This window comes from Lissotriton helveticus, chromosome 3_2, assembly GCF_964261635.1.
Source record: "Lissotriton helveticus chromosome 3_2, aLisHel1.1, whole genome shotgun sequence".
Taxonomy (NCBI): domain Eukaryota; kingdom Metazoa; phylum Chordata; class Amphibia; order Caudata; family Salamandridae; genus Lissotriton; species Lissotriton helveticus.
Window position 1 is genome coordinate 402,494,909 of NC_136062.1, and position 14,704 is coordinate 402,509,612.

At 47.0% G+C, this 14,704-nt stretch overlaps 1 protein-coding gene across 2 annotated transcripts in view; it reads right to left on the reverse strand.

Annotated features, from left to right (window-relative positions):
- The window catches only part of SLC1A2 (solute carrier family 1 member 2), a 140,213-nt gene extending 127,676 nt beyond the window's left edge, over positions 1-12,537 (reverse strand). For both annotated transcript variants that reach the window (XM_078684677.1, XM_078684676.1), the window contains exon 1: positions 12,396-12,537. In XM_078684677.1, coding sequence (XP_078540803.1) covers positions 12,396-12,534 — 139 coding nt within the window. In that variant the 5' untranslated portion in view covers positions 12,535-12,537. The remainder of the gene's footprint in view (positions 1-12,395) is intronic.
- Between the last annotated feature and the right edge of the window lie 2,167 nt (positions 12,538-14,704).

Genomic DNA, 14,704 nt, shown 5'->3' on the forward strand with positions numbered 1-14,704 from the left:
ACCATTCCCCGTTGTGACCACCCCGTTCGAAACGGTGGGAATAGACATTGTGGGGCCCCTGGACCCCCGAACAGCACAAGGGCATCGATTCATCCTGGTCCTGGTGGACCACGCCACCCGCTATCCTGAGGCGGTTCCCCTTCGAACTGTAACCGCACCAGTGGTAGGTCGAGCCTTAATGGGAATCTTCTCTCGGGTGGGCTTCCCCAGGGAAGTCGTCAGCGACAGGGGCACGAACTTTATTTCAAAATATATGAAATCCTTATGGCAACAGTGCGGAGTCACCTACCGATTCACAACCCCCTATCACCCGCAAGGAAACGGACTGGTCGAGCGATTCAACCGCACTCTCAAGGGGATGATCATGGGGCTGGAAGAACCCCTACGCCGCCAGTGGGACGTGCTACTACCGTGCCTCCTCTTCGCCTACCGAGAAGTACCCCAGAAGTCCCTCGGCTTCAGCCCCTTCGAACTCCTGTACGGACACCCTGTTCGCGGGCCTCTCAGCCTAGTTAAAGAAGAGTGGGAAATGGCCCCCCTGAAGACCCCTCCAGACGTCTACAAGTACCTCCTCACCCTCCGTAATCAGACCCGGCGATTCAGAGAGATCGCCAAAGCCAATCTTGAAGCCAGTCAGGAGGACATGAAGAAGTGGTACGATCAACATGCCTCCTCCATCGAATTCGAGCCTGGCCAGCAGGTATGGGTGATGTCCCCCATCGAACCTTGTGCCTTACAGGACAAGTGGACGGGGCCCTTCAAGGTGATCGAGCGTAAGAGCCCCGTCACCTACCTCATCGACATGGAATCCCCCCGGAACCACCTCCGGGTCCTCCACGCCAACAGACTCAAACCCCACTTCGTGCGCTCGGAGCTCAGCCTGCTGATGGCTACAGACAGTGGGGCGGAAGAGGACTCCGAGCCCCTCCCTGACCTACTGGGGACCGGGGAAAAAGATGGTTCGGTGGACGGGGTCCAACTCTCCGAGGCTCTGACCCCGGAGCAGCGCCAAGACTGTCGGGCCCTCCTGCTGCCATTTGCAAACCTATTCTCCCTCACACCCGGGGTCACCCCCTGGTGCCTGCACGACGTGGACACTGGCGACAGTCCTCCTATCCGACACCGGCCGTACCGAGTACCAGATCGGGTACGCACCTGCATCCAAGAAGAAGTCTCCAAGATGCTCGCACTCGGAGTCTTCGAACCCTCGGACAGCCCCTGGGCCAGCCCGGTTGTACTGGTCCCCAAAGCTGCGGCCCCGGGCACCACACCCGAGCTCCGGTTCTGCGTCGACTATCGGGGTCTGAACGCTGTCACCCGAACCGACGCTCACCCCATCCCCCGAGCCGACGAACTAGTTGACCGCATGGGGGCGGCCCGCTACCTAAGCATCTTCGACCTGACGGCGGGCTACTGGCAGATCGGCCTCACCCCCAGGGCACAAGAACGATCCGCTTTCTCCACCCCGGATGGACACTACCATTTCAGAGTGATGCCATTCGGCATGAAAAACGCTCCAGCCACGTTTCAACGACTGGTGAACCAGGTATTGGCGGGCCTCGAAGAGTTCAGCGCCGCATACCTGGACAACATCGCGGTGTATAGCCGCCACTGGTCAGACCACCTCCGCCACCTCCGAGGGGTCCTGCAGGCCCTCCAACGGGCCGGCCTCACCATCAAGGCCAGCAAGTGCCAAATCGGCCAGGGGTCCGTGACCTACCTCGGACACCAAGTGGGGAGCGGTCTGGTGGCCCCCCTCCAGCTCAAGATCGCTGCCATCCAGTCCTGGCGGCCCCCCCGTAACCCAAACCGAGGTCCGAGCCTTCCTGGGGCTCACCGGGTACTATCGGCGGTTCGTAAAAGACTATGGCAGCATTGTGGGGCCCCTCACGGAACTCACATCCAAGACCAACCCAAGAACAGTCAACTGGACTCCCGACTGTCAAGCGGCCTTCGAGAGGCTGAAGGCCGCCATGTGCACCGCTCCTGTGCTCCAGGCCCCCGACTACAGCCGTGAGTTCATCGTCCAGACTGATGCATCAGACCATGGCATCGGGGCCGTCCTCTCCCAACTGAACCCCGAGGGAGTCGACCAACCAGTGGCCTTCATCAGCAGACGCCTACTGCCCCGAGAACAGCGCTGGAGCACCATTGAGCGAGAGGCCTTCGCAGTAGTATGGGCCCTCAAGAAGCTCCGGCCTTACCTCTTCGGAACCCACTTCCGGGTACAAACAGATCATCGGCCCCTGCAATGGCTAATGCAAATGCGGGGGGAGAACCCCAAACTATTGCGATGGTCCATCTCCCTGCAGGGGATGGACTTCACTGTGGAGCATCGCCATGGCCAAGACCACGCCAGCGCGGATGGCCTGTCCCGCTTTTTCCGCCTCGACGAGGAGAGTCCCCAAGAGGATGGGTGACTCTCCCCGCCTTCAGCTGGGGGGGACGCATGTTGGACAGGCCCCACGAAGGGCTCGCTCCCTCCCCGCATGACAGGGCCCAGACACCGGCTCTCCGGGGGCTACCCGCATAAGCAACCCGCAACCCGTCCCCTCCGGGACGCCTGCTCCCGGATGTCTCTGTGTCACGGGCCCGGGCCCCCGTCAGCCCCATTGCCCGGCCCAGCCACCATCTTGGACACTGCACCACGCGGCCGCGTGGCCTCAGCTCGACCCCAACCCTGGGCCTGGCCAGGCCCCGCCATCCCGGCACCACCATCCACCCAGGAGGTGAACGGACCACTTGGCAGGCTAATGGGAGAAAGAAGTGTCGATGGCTCTCCCCCGCCAGGTGCCGATCGCCCCCAGCCTCCCCGGGTGCTGGCTCCACCCCCCTGCTGGGTGTCTGGACTCCCTCATCCCGGACCTCCCGACCTCCCAGTGCGAGGGTCCGGACATCAAAGGGCGCCAGACCTATAACTGAGGCAGCCCCAGAGCAGGAAGGCAGTTGTATCCTGGAGTCGAGAGACACCGAGAAGAACTCATCCTTGACGGACTGCTGGCGCTGCCGCAGCCCTGCCTTGTGAACTATCGTCCTGCCTGCTGGCGCTGCCGCGGCCTTCTGCAACCTTCATCCTCGTGGGACCTGCTGGCGCTGCCGCGGCCCGTTGTAACCGTCATCCTCGTTGGGACCTGCTGGCGCTGCCGCGGCCCGTTGCCATCTACGACCTCTTCGGGACCTGCTGGCGCTGCCGCGGTCCGACCCGTCCGAACACCGAGCTCGAGGATTGTGAGCTACCGCCGTTTCACCTCAGTACCAGTAGGTACCAAGACTGTCCCGCTACCCCCTTTCCCTACTAGAGACTAGAATTGAGAGGATCATCGTGTCCTGATCTCCTTGTATCGTACTACCTTACTTCAAGAACTGCCTATAAAAGGTGTTACTCTGATCTTCGTGTGGTGTCCATCTGTGGGGGGGGGGGGGAAGTTACTTGTCTGTACGATCGCTGGAGACGGCCCTCACCGGAGGCCTCTCCCCTTGTGCTCGGCCGACCCTCCAGGTCCCCGTCTAACAGAATGTTTTTAGACATCATGTGACTATTGCGCTACTGTATTATTCTGGTACCTCTGAATGTAATTTTATGGCATCATGTGCTTTATTCTTAACACCGCTGAATGCGTAGGTTTATGCATTATGTGTTTTTCTTTACCACTCCTCTGAATGTATATTTATGCATCATGGGTAATGTGTTCTTCCTTAGACCTCTAAACGCTGTGTGATACTTAGGTGGTTTTCCTTTACTACTCCTCTGAATGTGTTTCATACATCATGGGTAATGTGTTCTTTCTTAGACCCCTAAATGTTGTGTAATACTTAGGTGGTTGTTCTCTTTAGTACAGGTGGTCCTAGTGAGGTCCTGGTCCCCTGCGTGACAGTCTCCTAAGGGTTTAGGGTTGCGTAGGTGGTACTTACCTGTTCCCAGTAGTTACTGGATGTGATCTATAACTGTTACTTTGTGTTACAGTGATTTTATACACTTTTATTCTAAGTTCTATAAGTGCTATTTCTATTTCTAAAAGTGCTGATTATGACAGTGGCCCATGTGGCCCTGTCCTGTGTAAATAATCCCTTGTGAATATTGCCGTGCCCGTTGGCACAATGTACATGTGTGATTTCTATCTGATATGTTTTTGACAATACAAAAGTTATTTTAATATAACCTTGTGTGGAGTCTCTTTTGTGGTGTACCTAGTATGTTGTTGCCGTTGTGCGCTGACGCAAATGCTTTACACATCGCCTCCGAGTTTAGCCTAGACTGCTCGTGCCAAGCTACCTAGAGGGTGAGCAGGGGTTATCTTGGCGTGTGACTTCCTTGCCCTGACTAGAATGGTGGTTTCTGCCTGGCTTTGGCATCAGCCTTAGCCTACCAGAAATACCCGGTTCTAACAAACTCTAAAACAATTACCTGCAGTAGTGAATATGGGGCATACACTATTGTGTGCCCTTGCGGCCTATGGTATATCGGCTCCACTAAATTTCCGGTCAAAAAGCAGATCTTAGGCATTGGAGGGCTATCACCAACAAAGACCATAGCTATAGCACAGCTAGGCACTTTACTGACAGATACAAGGGAGACTGGACACCAGCCAGATACTTTGGTAGGGACTCTGTGAGCGTCAACCCAAGAAGGCGCAACCAACAGGCGGCCCTACATTAGTTAGAATCCTGCTTCATCCTGCATGCTGGCACAAAGTTCCCAGATGGGCTTAATTTGGATGAGGAGATGTACTTACATCTGTAGAACAGTGTACCTAATAAACATGCACAACATGACAGATCCCTCACGCCCCATCCTTTTCCCATCTTTGTTCCTTTTTGTTTTTTAATATGTATATAGAGCGCTTTTGTTACAGGATGCATTCAATAACATATTATGGCCTTGCCTATGTTAGTACACTAAAAAATGTTCATTAAGTGATTACTATTGATTGGAAAATTGGTGACCTTGCTGCTACTAATTGTTGTGTACAAACTTGTTTTTACAGGCACATGTGGCTGAGAAATAAAACGGATGATTCACCTTCGTTGGAGTTATATGCACCGGAGTGCGTGAACGTCCCAGGAAATCCCCATTACTCCTAGTCACAGTAGTTACCCCCACACTGTCTACAGTAGTCTTTATCACTTGACAGCACGGAGTTACTTACACGAGGATGGGTAGTGACGTCTGCTAATTCCACATGGTAACTGTATCTCATATAGTTTACATACTCTTTTGGTACAATATCAGAATTTCAGCCCTTCCTCTGTATCTCCAGGACAGTCATTGGCTACCACACGTCTCTGCAGCACCGCTACAGTGGTAGTCAAAGCGACGCAGTCCCTGTAGGGTACTATACCCAGCGCTCTTAGATCACTGTCCGCCCATCACTCATGACTGTGGGCTCCTCACCCTTTTCTTTTGGGCGGGATGGCACACAGGGTCACCTGATCACACCTTTGCATCACTACTCGGCAACTACCATACCAACCCATCTGAAAGCAATATTACTACCACAGGACAATATTGAAATGGATACTTCTGGTTGGAATGATTGATTGTTGCTGCAAATACAAGCAACCGGTAAATGAATATGCAATATTGTGAAAATGTTGTTTTAAATATTTTCCCATGTTTATCAAATGACATGTGGTGTCCACATATGTGTTGGGTGCATTTAAATAGGGGTTGACCCAGGAAGAGGTCATGTGACCAAGACCATGGACGTAGTTGAAACGCGTCTTTTTATGCTACTTGATTAAAATGCCTTGTAAACTCGATCAGTGTGCTCGTAGAGATTCTTCTTAACAATACTCCTCTCAGCGCTATATATAAATAAATATATATATATATATATGTGCGTGTGTGTGTGTGTGTGTGTGTGTAGATATATATATATATAATATCTCAAGAAGATATTCACATATTACATTACACTCTTAGGGGTCCTAAACATCAACTAGCTATACCACATGCACCTTCATAATATAAGTGGGTGCGATTATATACAAGGCAGTTCTACTAGCTTTGTCAGTGTCACCACATTATTAAAACAGGCTTAGGTCCTGATACCACCATTAACACCAATAGGGACAATAAACAGGTTCATATGTATTCATTAGAGGCATGGCCTTTGCAGTAATTATCAATACAATACAGTATTTTTAAATAAAGCATTTCAATTCAGAGTATATAAAGAAGTAAGTCAGAGTCTTCTTTCACTGTCTACAGACATCGTAATGTGGCCTTAGGACCAACAAGAGGGGTCCCCGAACGTCAGATACGGAAATGCAGTTAAAGAAGGTAAGCCTCTCCTGGGGTCTTGCTTACTAGGCCCCGGGAGACTGAGGGTTAATTTCCAAAAAGCATCCTTGATCGACCACTATCTTGGAGTCACCACAAGAAGACACTACTAGGAACATTAGGTCATGTGTGTCATTATGGGCTAGTCATCGACCTACTGTATGAAAATCATGTGAGTGGGTTTCACCCAGCCTTCTTACTTGCTCTGGGCTTGAACCTGGGAACTCTTCTTTTTTGGTGCACTGTTTCAGATCACACAGTTTGCTCTTTTTTTCTTTTGTTTCTCGAGTGCAGCACAGGGAATTCTCTCCAGCGCTGCTGAGGCAGCAGTCCATCTGGCCATCATAATCCATTTCTGGAATGGAGGTTGGTATATTCCTTCCACCACCTGTGTCCTTCTTAGCTGTGTTGCTGCCTGGCTGGAACTCCTTTGCTACTGCAGTCAGAAGCATGTAAATAATCCTTTTAATTGTATTTTCCCTTTTCATGAACCTTTCTTTGGGCCTAATGGTGTAGTGTATTGAAGGCCGACTTTATCCCTGGTGATGCCAGTGTGACAATGTTTTTGGCGCTCCCCAATGACCACCTACACCACGGATTCCCTCCCCACCATTCTTTAACAGTCTCCATAAGCACTCTCTCTCAGATGCATAAAATACATTTTATAGCATCACTCACAAAAGTGAAGGGTGTCAGAGCACTTTACATAACACACACATTACACAGAGACTATAAATCATAGGTGTGTAAATCAGTGTATAGGAAATGTTACATTAGACAGAGGGCAACAAGGGGTGAATTCACATATTATCCATACAAGTAGGCAGTATAGTTGAAGAGTACTTGGTCTGAAAAAGCACAAACTCTGAATTCAATAATGTCACTTTAATAACAAGTACTGATTTGTAACCAAATGTACTCTTTTTGCAACATTAGAATAATGAAAGTCTGGGGAAAATATCCATACGCTCTAATCTATACCTTGAAGCCTGCACGCATTTGACAGTCGATAGCTCACTGTAAACCGCAACTAACAAAAGGAAGTCTCTGACAACTGGCCTGTTTACACTTTGTGATCTGCATGGTACATGTTCTATGCAGCAGGCATATTAACCCTCTATGCTACCTTACCATGAATCAATACTTTCACAAGTTAAAACTTCAACTAGACAAAACTCCGATCTCGCATAGAAGAACATTTATCACCCGAGATTTCTTGACATATTAATTGTTGCCTGAAAATTGCTAGGGGCCAGGTAAGTGGCAGCGGGTGCTAGCAAACAGGCTCCCCTATTTAAGCAGCACCCTGTGTGGTGGCACCTGTCGCACCGCCCTACAGCAATCCCTGAGTGTATTTTGTAATATTCGGAAAGGGTTGGATTAGATTTCGAATTTTTGGGGGATTCACATAAATGTTCCAAGAAATCTATACCACTGTACTCACACATTTTACTGAAGCAAAATGTTCTCCTGGTGGAACATTCTGCATGCATAAATATGACATATTTGTGTATTTAGATACTTACGCTTTATTTTGTTTCTCCTTATGGATAAACCTATTTCCCGATATTCCCATTAGGTACAGGGCCCTGGAAGCAAACTTACTCTTGTCATTGACAGGAGCACATTTCTACTGGGAAAACAAGTTTCATCCAGTGAAGGTCCAATTCATGATCAGTGAGCCATGTCACAAACCATGAGTCTGAATGAGTCAGAATGACTTGCTTTCCTGGATATTTTCTCTTAGGTATACACAATTGCCCCTGGGGTGGCAACACTCTCACGTTTCTCTGAAATGACTTCTACAAAACGTTTCCTAAAAACACACATATTTTAACCAAAGAGCCAATTCTCAAACTGCAACATGACTAATGTAAGAAAAGAGAATCAGCAGCCACATTTGAGTTAACGATCTGCAGTGAGTTTGAAATAGAAATTAAACTTTTGTGTTCATCGTTACACTTTCCACCACTGATGGATTTGCCTAAAAAGTTCTAAGATCAAACTTTAGGACATCCTGTACTTTTGTTCGCAGGTTTTGTGCAGCTATTAACTGGCTCCACAGTTGTTAAAAGTCAACACATTTCTTATGGCCTGGCTAACTTCAATTTCATCCCTCATTCTATGTTGCAAGAAATTAGGAAGCAGGGCATTTTCCATGGAGACGAACCATCACTATACTAGGCATTTTGCTAGTCTGAATTTACCTGCTCATTCCAAATTTCACACACTCCAATGCAGTTTTCAGTTTTTCCGCATATTGCAAAACCCCATGCTTTCCCTTGTTCATTGATACCCACCACAGACTTACGACCTCCACCTCTTTGACCCCCTCCCACAAAGATTTCTCAGTGGAAATCTTTGAGGAACTTGCATAAAGATTATTCAAATGAATGCACTAAATTTATCACATGACTTGGGATGTCAGATTGGACTAAAACACTGTTTGAACTTGTTACTGTGACTCTGTAATAAAGCTACAATTTTCTCCACATCTCACAAGCTGTATTTGGAGCAACAATTACAAATTAAGGGAAAATACAAAGACAAATTGAATAATTTTACATTGTGGAACTGGAAACAAAAGTCCATTTGTCCTCTACCTTGATGAGGAGCTGTTGACCTATTTGGGATGATGTAATGTTATGATTGATAGTCACAGTTTAAGGTTCCATTGCCCAAGGATTGTATAACAGCTATCTGCTTCCACATTTACAGGACATCCCTACAACCTTCGGAGTCCATTCTCTCGGGTTGTAAGCACATCAGCCAATACAATACATAGGATGGCCCTGCGTCCTTACACAATGACCATCTCTACACTGTATGTAACAAAACCTGTCATGTTTGTCATCAAACAAGTTGGAATCATACCTCCCACACCGTAAACAGTGTGATAGGTAGATTCCATTCACTGTAAAGCTCCCCCGGTAGGCCCTCAGTGCTACCGATATCCGTCTAGTAGATCCTGACAGCAAACTATGGCTGTTGACCAGAGAAGCAATTCTATCCTCCTACTGCTGCCCTCCAAGAACACGCAGAGAAAGGTAGGTCGATAGGTATCCTGTCGCAGGAAGGGGTGACCACCTCCCAGGCAGGATTTAGTGTATTGGGACTGGGTAGGGGCAGTTGCCAGTATCACTGAGACTGCTTGAGGGACGTGCCCTCCTTGCAAACTCCAGTCCAAACTAGTTCAGGGAGCCATTGGCTCCCGCTCTGGTGCAAAAATGGACAAAGGACATGGGAGTATCCTCTCCACTGTCCAGCCCCTCCTCTGGGAGGTACCCCTGAATCATTCCAACCCTTTCTTTGGGGTACGTTAAGGGCTTACCTCTGGTTGTGTCGCGAGATTCATCATGGGACAAGAATCAGATTCAACACCACTTCAACTTCGACCATCTGGGCACCCTGGATAACCCTGGGAACCGAGTCTGTAACTGGGAAGACTCTTGCTGCTCCTGGTCTTGTTGTACTGCAAGTCTACAGCAACATCTGGGCCTGTGCTTCATACAGGTTCTTTACAAGGCCTGTGTACATCCAAATCTCCCAAAGGACACTTCCTTGGAGCGAAGAAGTCACTTTCCTGCATTTGCTTTCAGGGACTTCTCCTCTCTAATCCACCTTTGGGTTCCACTGAACACTTTCCTCATCTTCGCCAGTGGTATCTTCCTGAAATCCTCCATTGTGGTGTACAGCTGTTTCTGAAGTCTCTTTGCACCTATGCACTCTGCCACCCTGGTGTAGGTATCCTAGTACCTGGGGTATCAACGGGTGGTGTGGCTCTCTAACGTTCCACTTTCCACGAGGTTTCTTCAGGGTCCACTAGACTTCCATTGAGTATGTTCTTACTCTACACACAGCCTTTGTGGGGTCCTAGATACTCACCTTGTGTGGTTCCTTGAGTCTCCGACTAGTCTACATCACCTGGGTACATCCTTGACTGAAATCATGGTACGTATTCCACTGGTTTAGTATATGGTTTGATCTCCCCCTGGGTACTACTGTGTATTCTGTGCTATTCATGTATTCTAGTGACAAAGTATTGTGGGAATTGTGTTTATATCTCAAGATAGGAGATATTGCAATGTGCTAGTGAGTGTTTATAATAAATACATACTTTTTATAACTACACTTACCTATGCCATAAGATTGAGTACTGGTAAAACAAGCTGCTTTACACTCCTTCTGTACTAATCCTGAAGGGTGCTCTCCACAGCTACAACTCAGAGAGCCTTCTAAGGTTGTCTAAGACCACTAAGTGCACCATTAGGGTTGTCTGGATTAGTGCAGGGTGGCCACTTACATAAGTGTACATCATACACTGAACCAGCCTCCTTGTACTAATTGAAGGCTGGGTATGGCCAACAAGAGAGACGACGACCGGGAACCAACAGAGGAGGGATACCGCACCACGGCTCACCGCCAAAGAGAAAACAAACCCGTTTTCTGCAGCACTTATACAGATGGATCCCCACCCGGTTACTGCCTGATACGCACCCGCATTCAGAGCGCTAATATTCGAAGACGCTGACCTACCCAATAGGGCGGAATTTAGCAGCAAAAAGTGTATCTTGCACGTGACTCCACTGGATACACCATTCCTACTCAGTCACAATTTTGATTCTTAATGACATAGTGTCTCTCTCTTATCTACCTACACAGAACACAACTACGAGGTCCAGACTAGTCTCAACCCATACGTTTGGAGTTGAGTCTTAAGCCCTGAAGAGTCGTGTTGACTCAACTATACACGACGAAACACGTGTCGGCTAACTGTGATATTCCTCAAGTCTGGATACAAATAAACCATCATCTTGCTGTGACAAGAAACACACGAAAGAATCTGCTTCTATTCATTGAATCACATTGGTCATTGTACTTTTTTTCTGTGACACCTTAATGTAGTTGCGAGAGCACAGCTTTGTAATGTTGTTGAGTCTTTGACTTTTTCAGACGGTTAAGGGTGTTTTTCCGCCTGCTCTTCACGCACTACACAACAATCATCCATACCACACACCGTAACGTAGAAATTGAGGCAGTGCGCCCCTGATATCTGAATCTTCTAAAAACCCCAGATCAGTTCATGGCCAACAAGATGGCACAACAGATCCTTGTGGTGACATTAGAAGATAGAATGGCAGCTACCCTCCCTCCTAATGTTATCAGAGAACTTAAACAAGCTTCAACCACCCAGACAGCAGGTAGTAGAGAATAATAACAGCTTGTAACTGTCCTGACCCCCACCCCCCAACTGTACATGATGGGAGGTAACAATATGCTCTCCCAGGTCTGTCTTCTCTGCAAATAAAAGAAAAACTAAACTAAAACACACATAGGCGCACTTACATTGCCATACTAGTAGACAAACACATGCTGCCAATGCCTACTTTTCTCAAAAGAAAATAACACTTATCAAGCATTTGCAATGCAATCGGTCTCGCCTTCAAGACCTTCTATGTATTTAGCTATGCAGCACATTAGCCTGGGTGCTGAAACATCTACTGTTCTTTAACATGGAGGGAAAGTAAGCACCAAACTGTGTGACACATGGAGAGAAATATTGCCTTTCAGCGGGGAATGGTATAGTTCAAAGCTTTGTATTTTTAATATATAATAAGGGCCTTCATTGGTCATATCTCTGAAAATACAAGATTTGAAAAAAATATTGCCTATGGGTGCTCGTGGAGGACAATGTCTATGGACTGGAGACTAGAAAATGCTAATAGAGGCAGTTGCCAGAAAAAGAAAAAAAAAATAATAAAGTCCCTCAGCAGAACGCAATTCTGGTACTTTACTAACTTCTGCTGGTCGTTTTCTATCAAGACAGTTAAATAGAGGCAGCAGAACAGAAAAAAACTCCCTAAGTGGAAGCAGACAAGTCCTAGGGCTGATCTACAGAGCCCAAAAAGTACATACACATAAAAGTATATACTAAAGTATATACAAGAGGTCTCGAATGCTCGACCTAAAGATGGTAAATTAGCACTTTTTGTACATCTGTTGGCTGGTAGTGGAATCAGTGGCATTTTTAAATGTATTCGTCACTAAATTGTGGCTGATTATGGTGCTGCACCCTTGTAAGTGCTCTTAAAAACATGACAGGCCTCCTTACCGAACACAGTGAGCGTCAAGAGCAGGTTGCCCGTTAGTGACTTCCAGATTTTCATGCATGTCCGCAGAGGATTTATCCGACGAACCTCTTCTGTGCTCAGGTGACTCTCGTTCATCCGCACCTCCACCTGTTTAGGCATGTTGTTGGCACTGCAGGTATTGAAAGAAGAGGGGGTACATGTAAGTAAACATGAATAATATCATAGGCACAGCTCTGATGAATGATCACTGAGCCGCAGGTTAACATGCAGGACTGAGCATACATCAATGCTACTCATGTCATCAAACTCTGAAAACTAAAAAGTTGCAACAGACTCCTAGGGCATATTTACAAGCCACTATTGCCACGGGAGCGCTTTCTATATTCACATTGTGGAACTTTGGGCCATATGTATCAACATCACCATTTGCGATTTCTAAATAGCGATTTTTAAGGAATCGCTATTTAGAAATCGCAAAATGTATGTATGTAGAAATCAGCTTCTTTTTAGAGATTTCTTACAATTCCTTAATTGAGATTAGCAAATTGCTAATCGCAATTAAGGAATAATTTCCCATTAATTTCTATGGGCCAGGAGGCCCATAGGAATGAAGGGGAAATGTGCGATTAGCAATTAGCTAATCGCAAATTGGGAATATTTTCAAGGGTGCAGGGGTGTCCAAAGGACACCCAGCTGCACCCCTGAAAATGACATGTGTGCGCATATGGCGCACATACATGCCCTAAGGGCATGTATGAGCGTCACATGGCACCTTTTGTTTAAAAAAAAAATGCTTTTTCAAAGGAATTCGCAACTTACCACCAACTTGAAGTTGGTGGTAATTTGCGAATCCTTAGGGTCAATTAGCAATATTTTTTTGCTTCATACATTGCATTTAAGGAATCGCAATTTTTACGATTCCTTAAATGCAATCGCAATTGCTAATTGTGCGATTCCTTATTGTGACCCACATTTGCATAATACATACCATATTGAGAATTCGCATTCGCAAAGGCCGAAATTCTGCGATTTTCGGCCTTTGCGAATGCGAATTTCAATGATACATACAACTTAGCGTGGCTTGTTAGTATGCCCCTTTCCGCCGCAGTCCTCTGTGGCAAAGGGGAGTGTCATGGGTGTTGCTGTGGGCTTTCTACAGAAACACCCATTGTTTTCTGATGCTTCCCCAGATTTACAAGGATGTGCAAATCTGAGTCAGCACGAATAACTAATGCCATGCAAGAGCAGGCGTAAGCTTGGTGCACGAGGAGAAATACTTTTATTTCTCCTCGTTTTTGCTTTTCTGCAAACATAGACAGAACTAAAAGCTATTAATGATTGTCTAGGTTATGTGGAGGAAGGTGTGCCATCCTGCACATAAATAATCATTAAATATTGACGATTTTCTACTACTATGTGTGCTGCAGAATGCCGAACAAATAGAAGTAACAAATAGCCATTATGGATTGTTTATGTGCAGGAAGGGGCACTTTCCTGCACATAAACAATCATTCCCTACAACACAGGCATCCTGGTGCAAGGGTGTCTGTGTTGGCTCTAGGCAGCTAAATTTAGTGCCAGCACTAGGGAAAAGACAGGGGTGTGTCGTATTGTAGTAAATACGGTGCATCCCTGTGTTTTGAAAATGTTGCAGCGCGGCAATGCCAAATTTGCGCTTCAACATTTTCTAGTAAATATGCCCCCTAGATTTTTTTACTGCTACATTACACTCAAATGGGTGCACCTGTTTCCTAACCGTACGTGGCTGACTAACCACAGTACCACTCTCACCACATCATTCACAGTATAACAAGCCATTGTAAAAACAAATGGTTTGTGTGCAACACTGAAGAGAGTTATGGCACTGACTGTCCTCATCAGATCAGTAACCAGCACCTGCCTCAACCTCCTTAGTTCCATCAGCATACTAAATACCAATCCTCCAACCTCCTAGATCCATCCTAGAATGCGAGGTTCCAGCTAAAGCGAATCCCCGGGAACAAATTAATCTTTTTCTGAGGACACCAGATATGCATTTAAAAACACCCAAACCACAGCCACAATCCCATTCTTGAGCCACTGATGCATCAATCTATCAACCAAGACATCTACTGCTAATGAACTAGGACACCACAACCCTAGATGCTCTCACTACTCTGTCCTTCAAAGTGCAGAGTCCTCAGACCACATCCAAGCTCAAAAGGCAAATGGTGCCTCTCCCCTCACGGACAATTGCACCCTGGACACAGCCTCTCTGGGACAAATTAGTTGGACTTCAAAAAAAGCTGTCAATAATCTGATGTCTCTGCCTTTTCAGGCAGGAGGTACT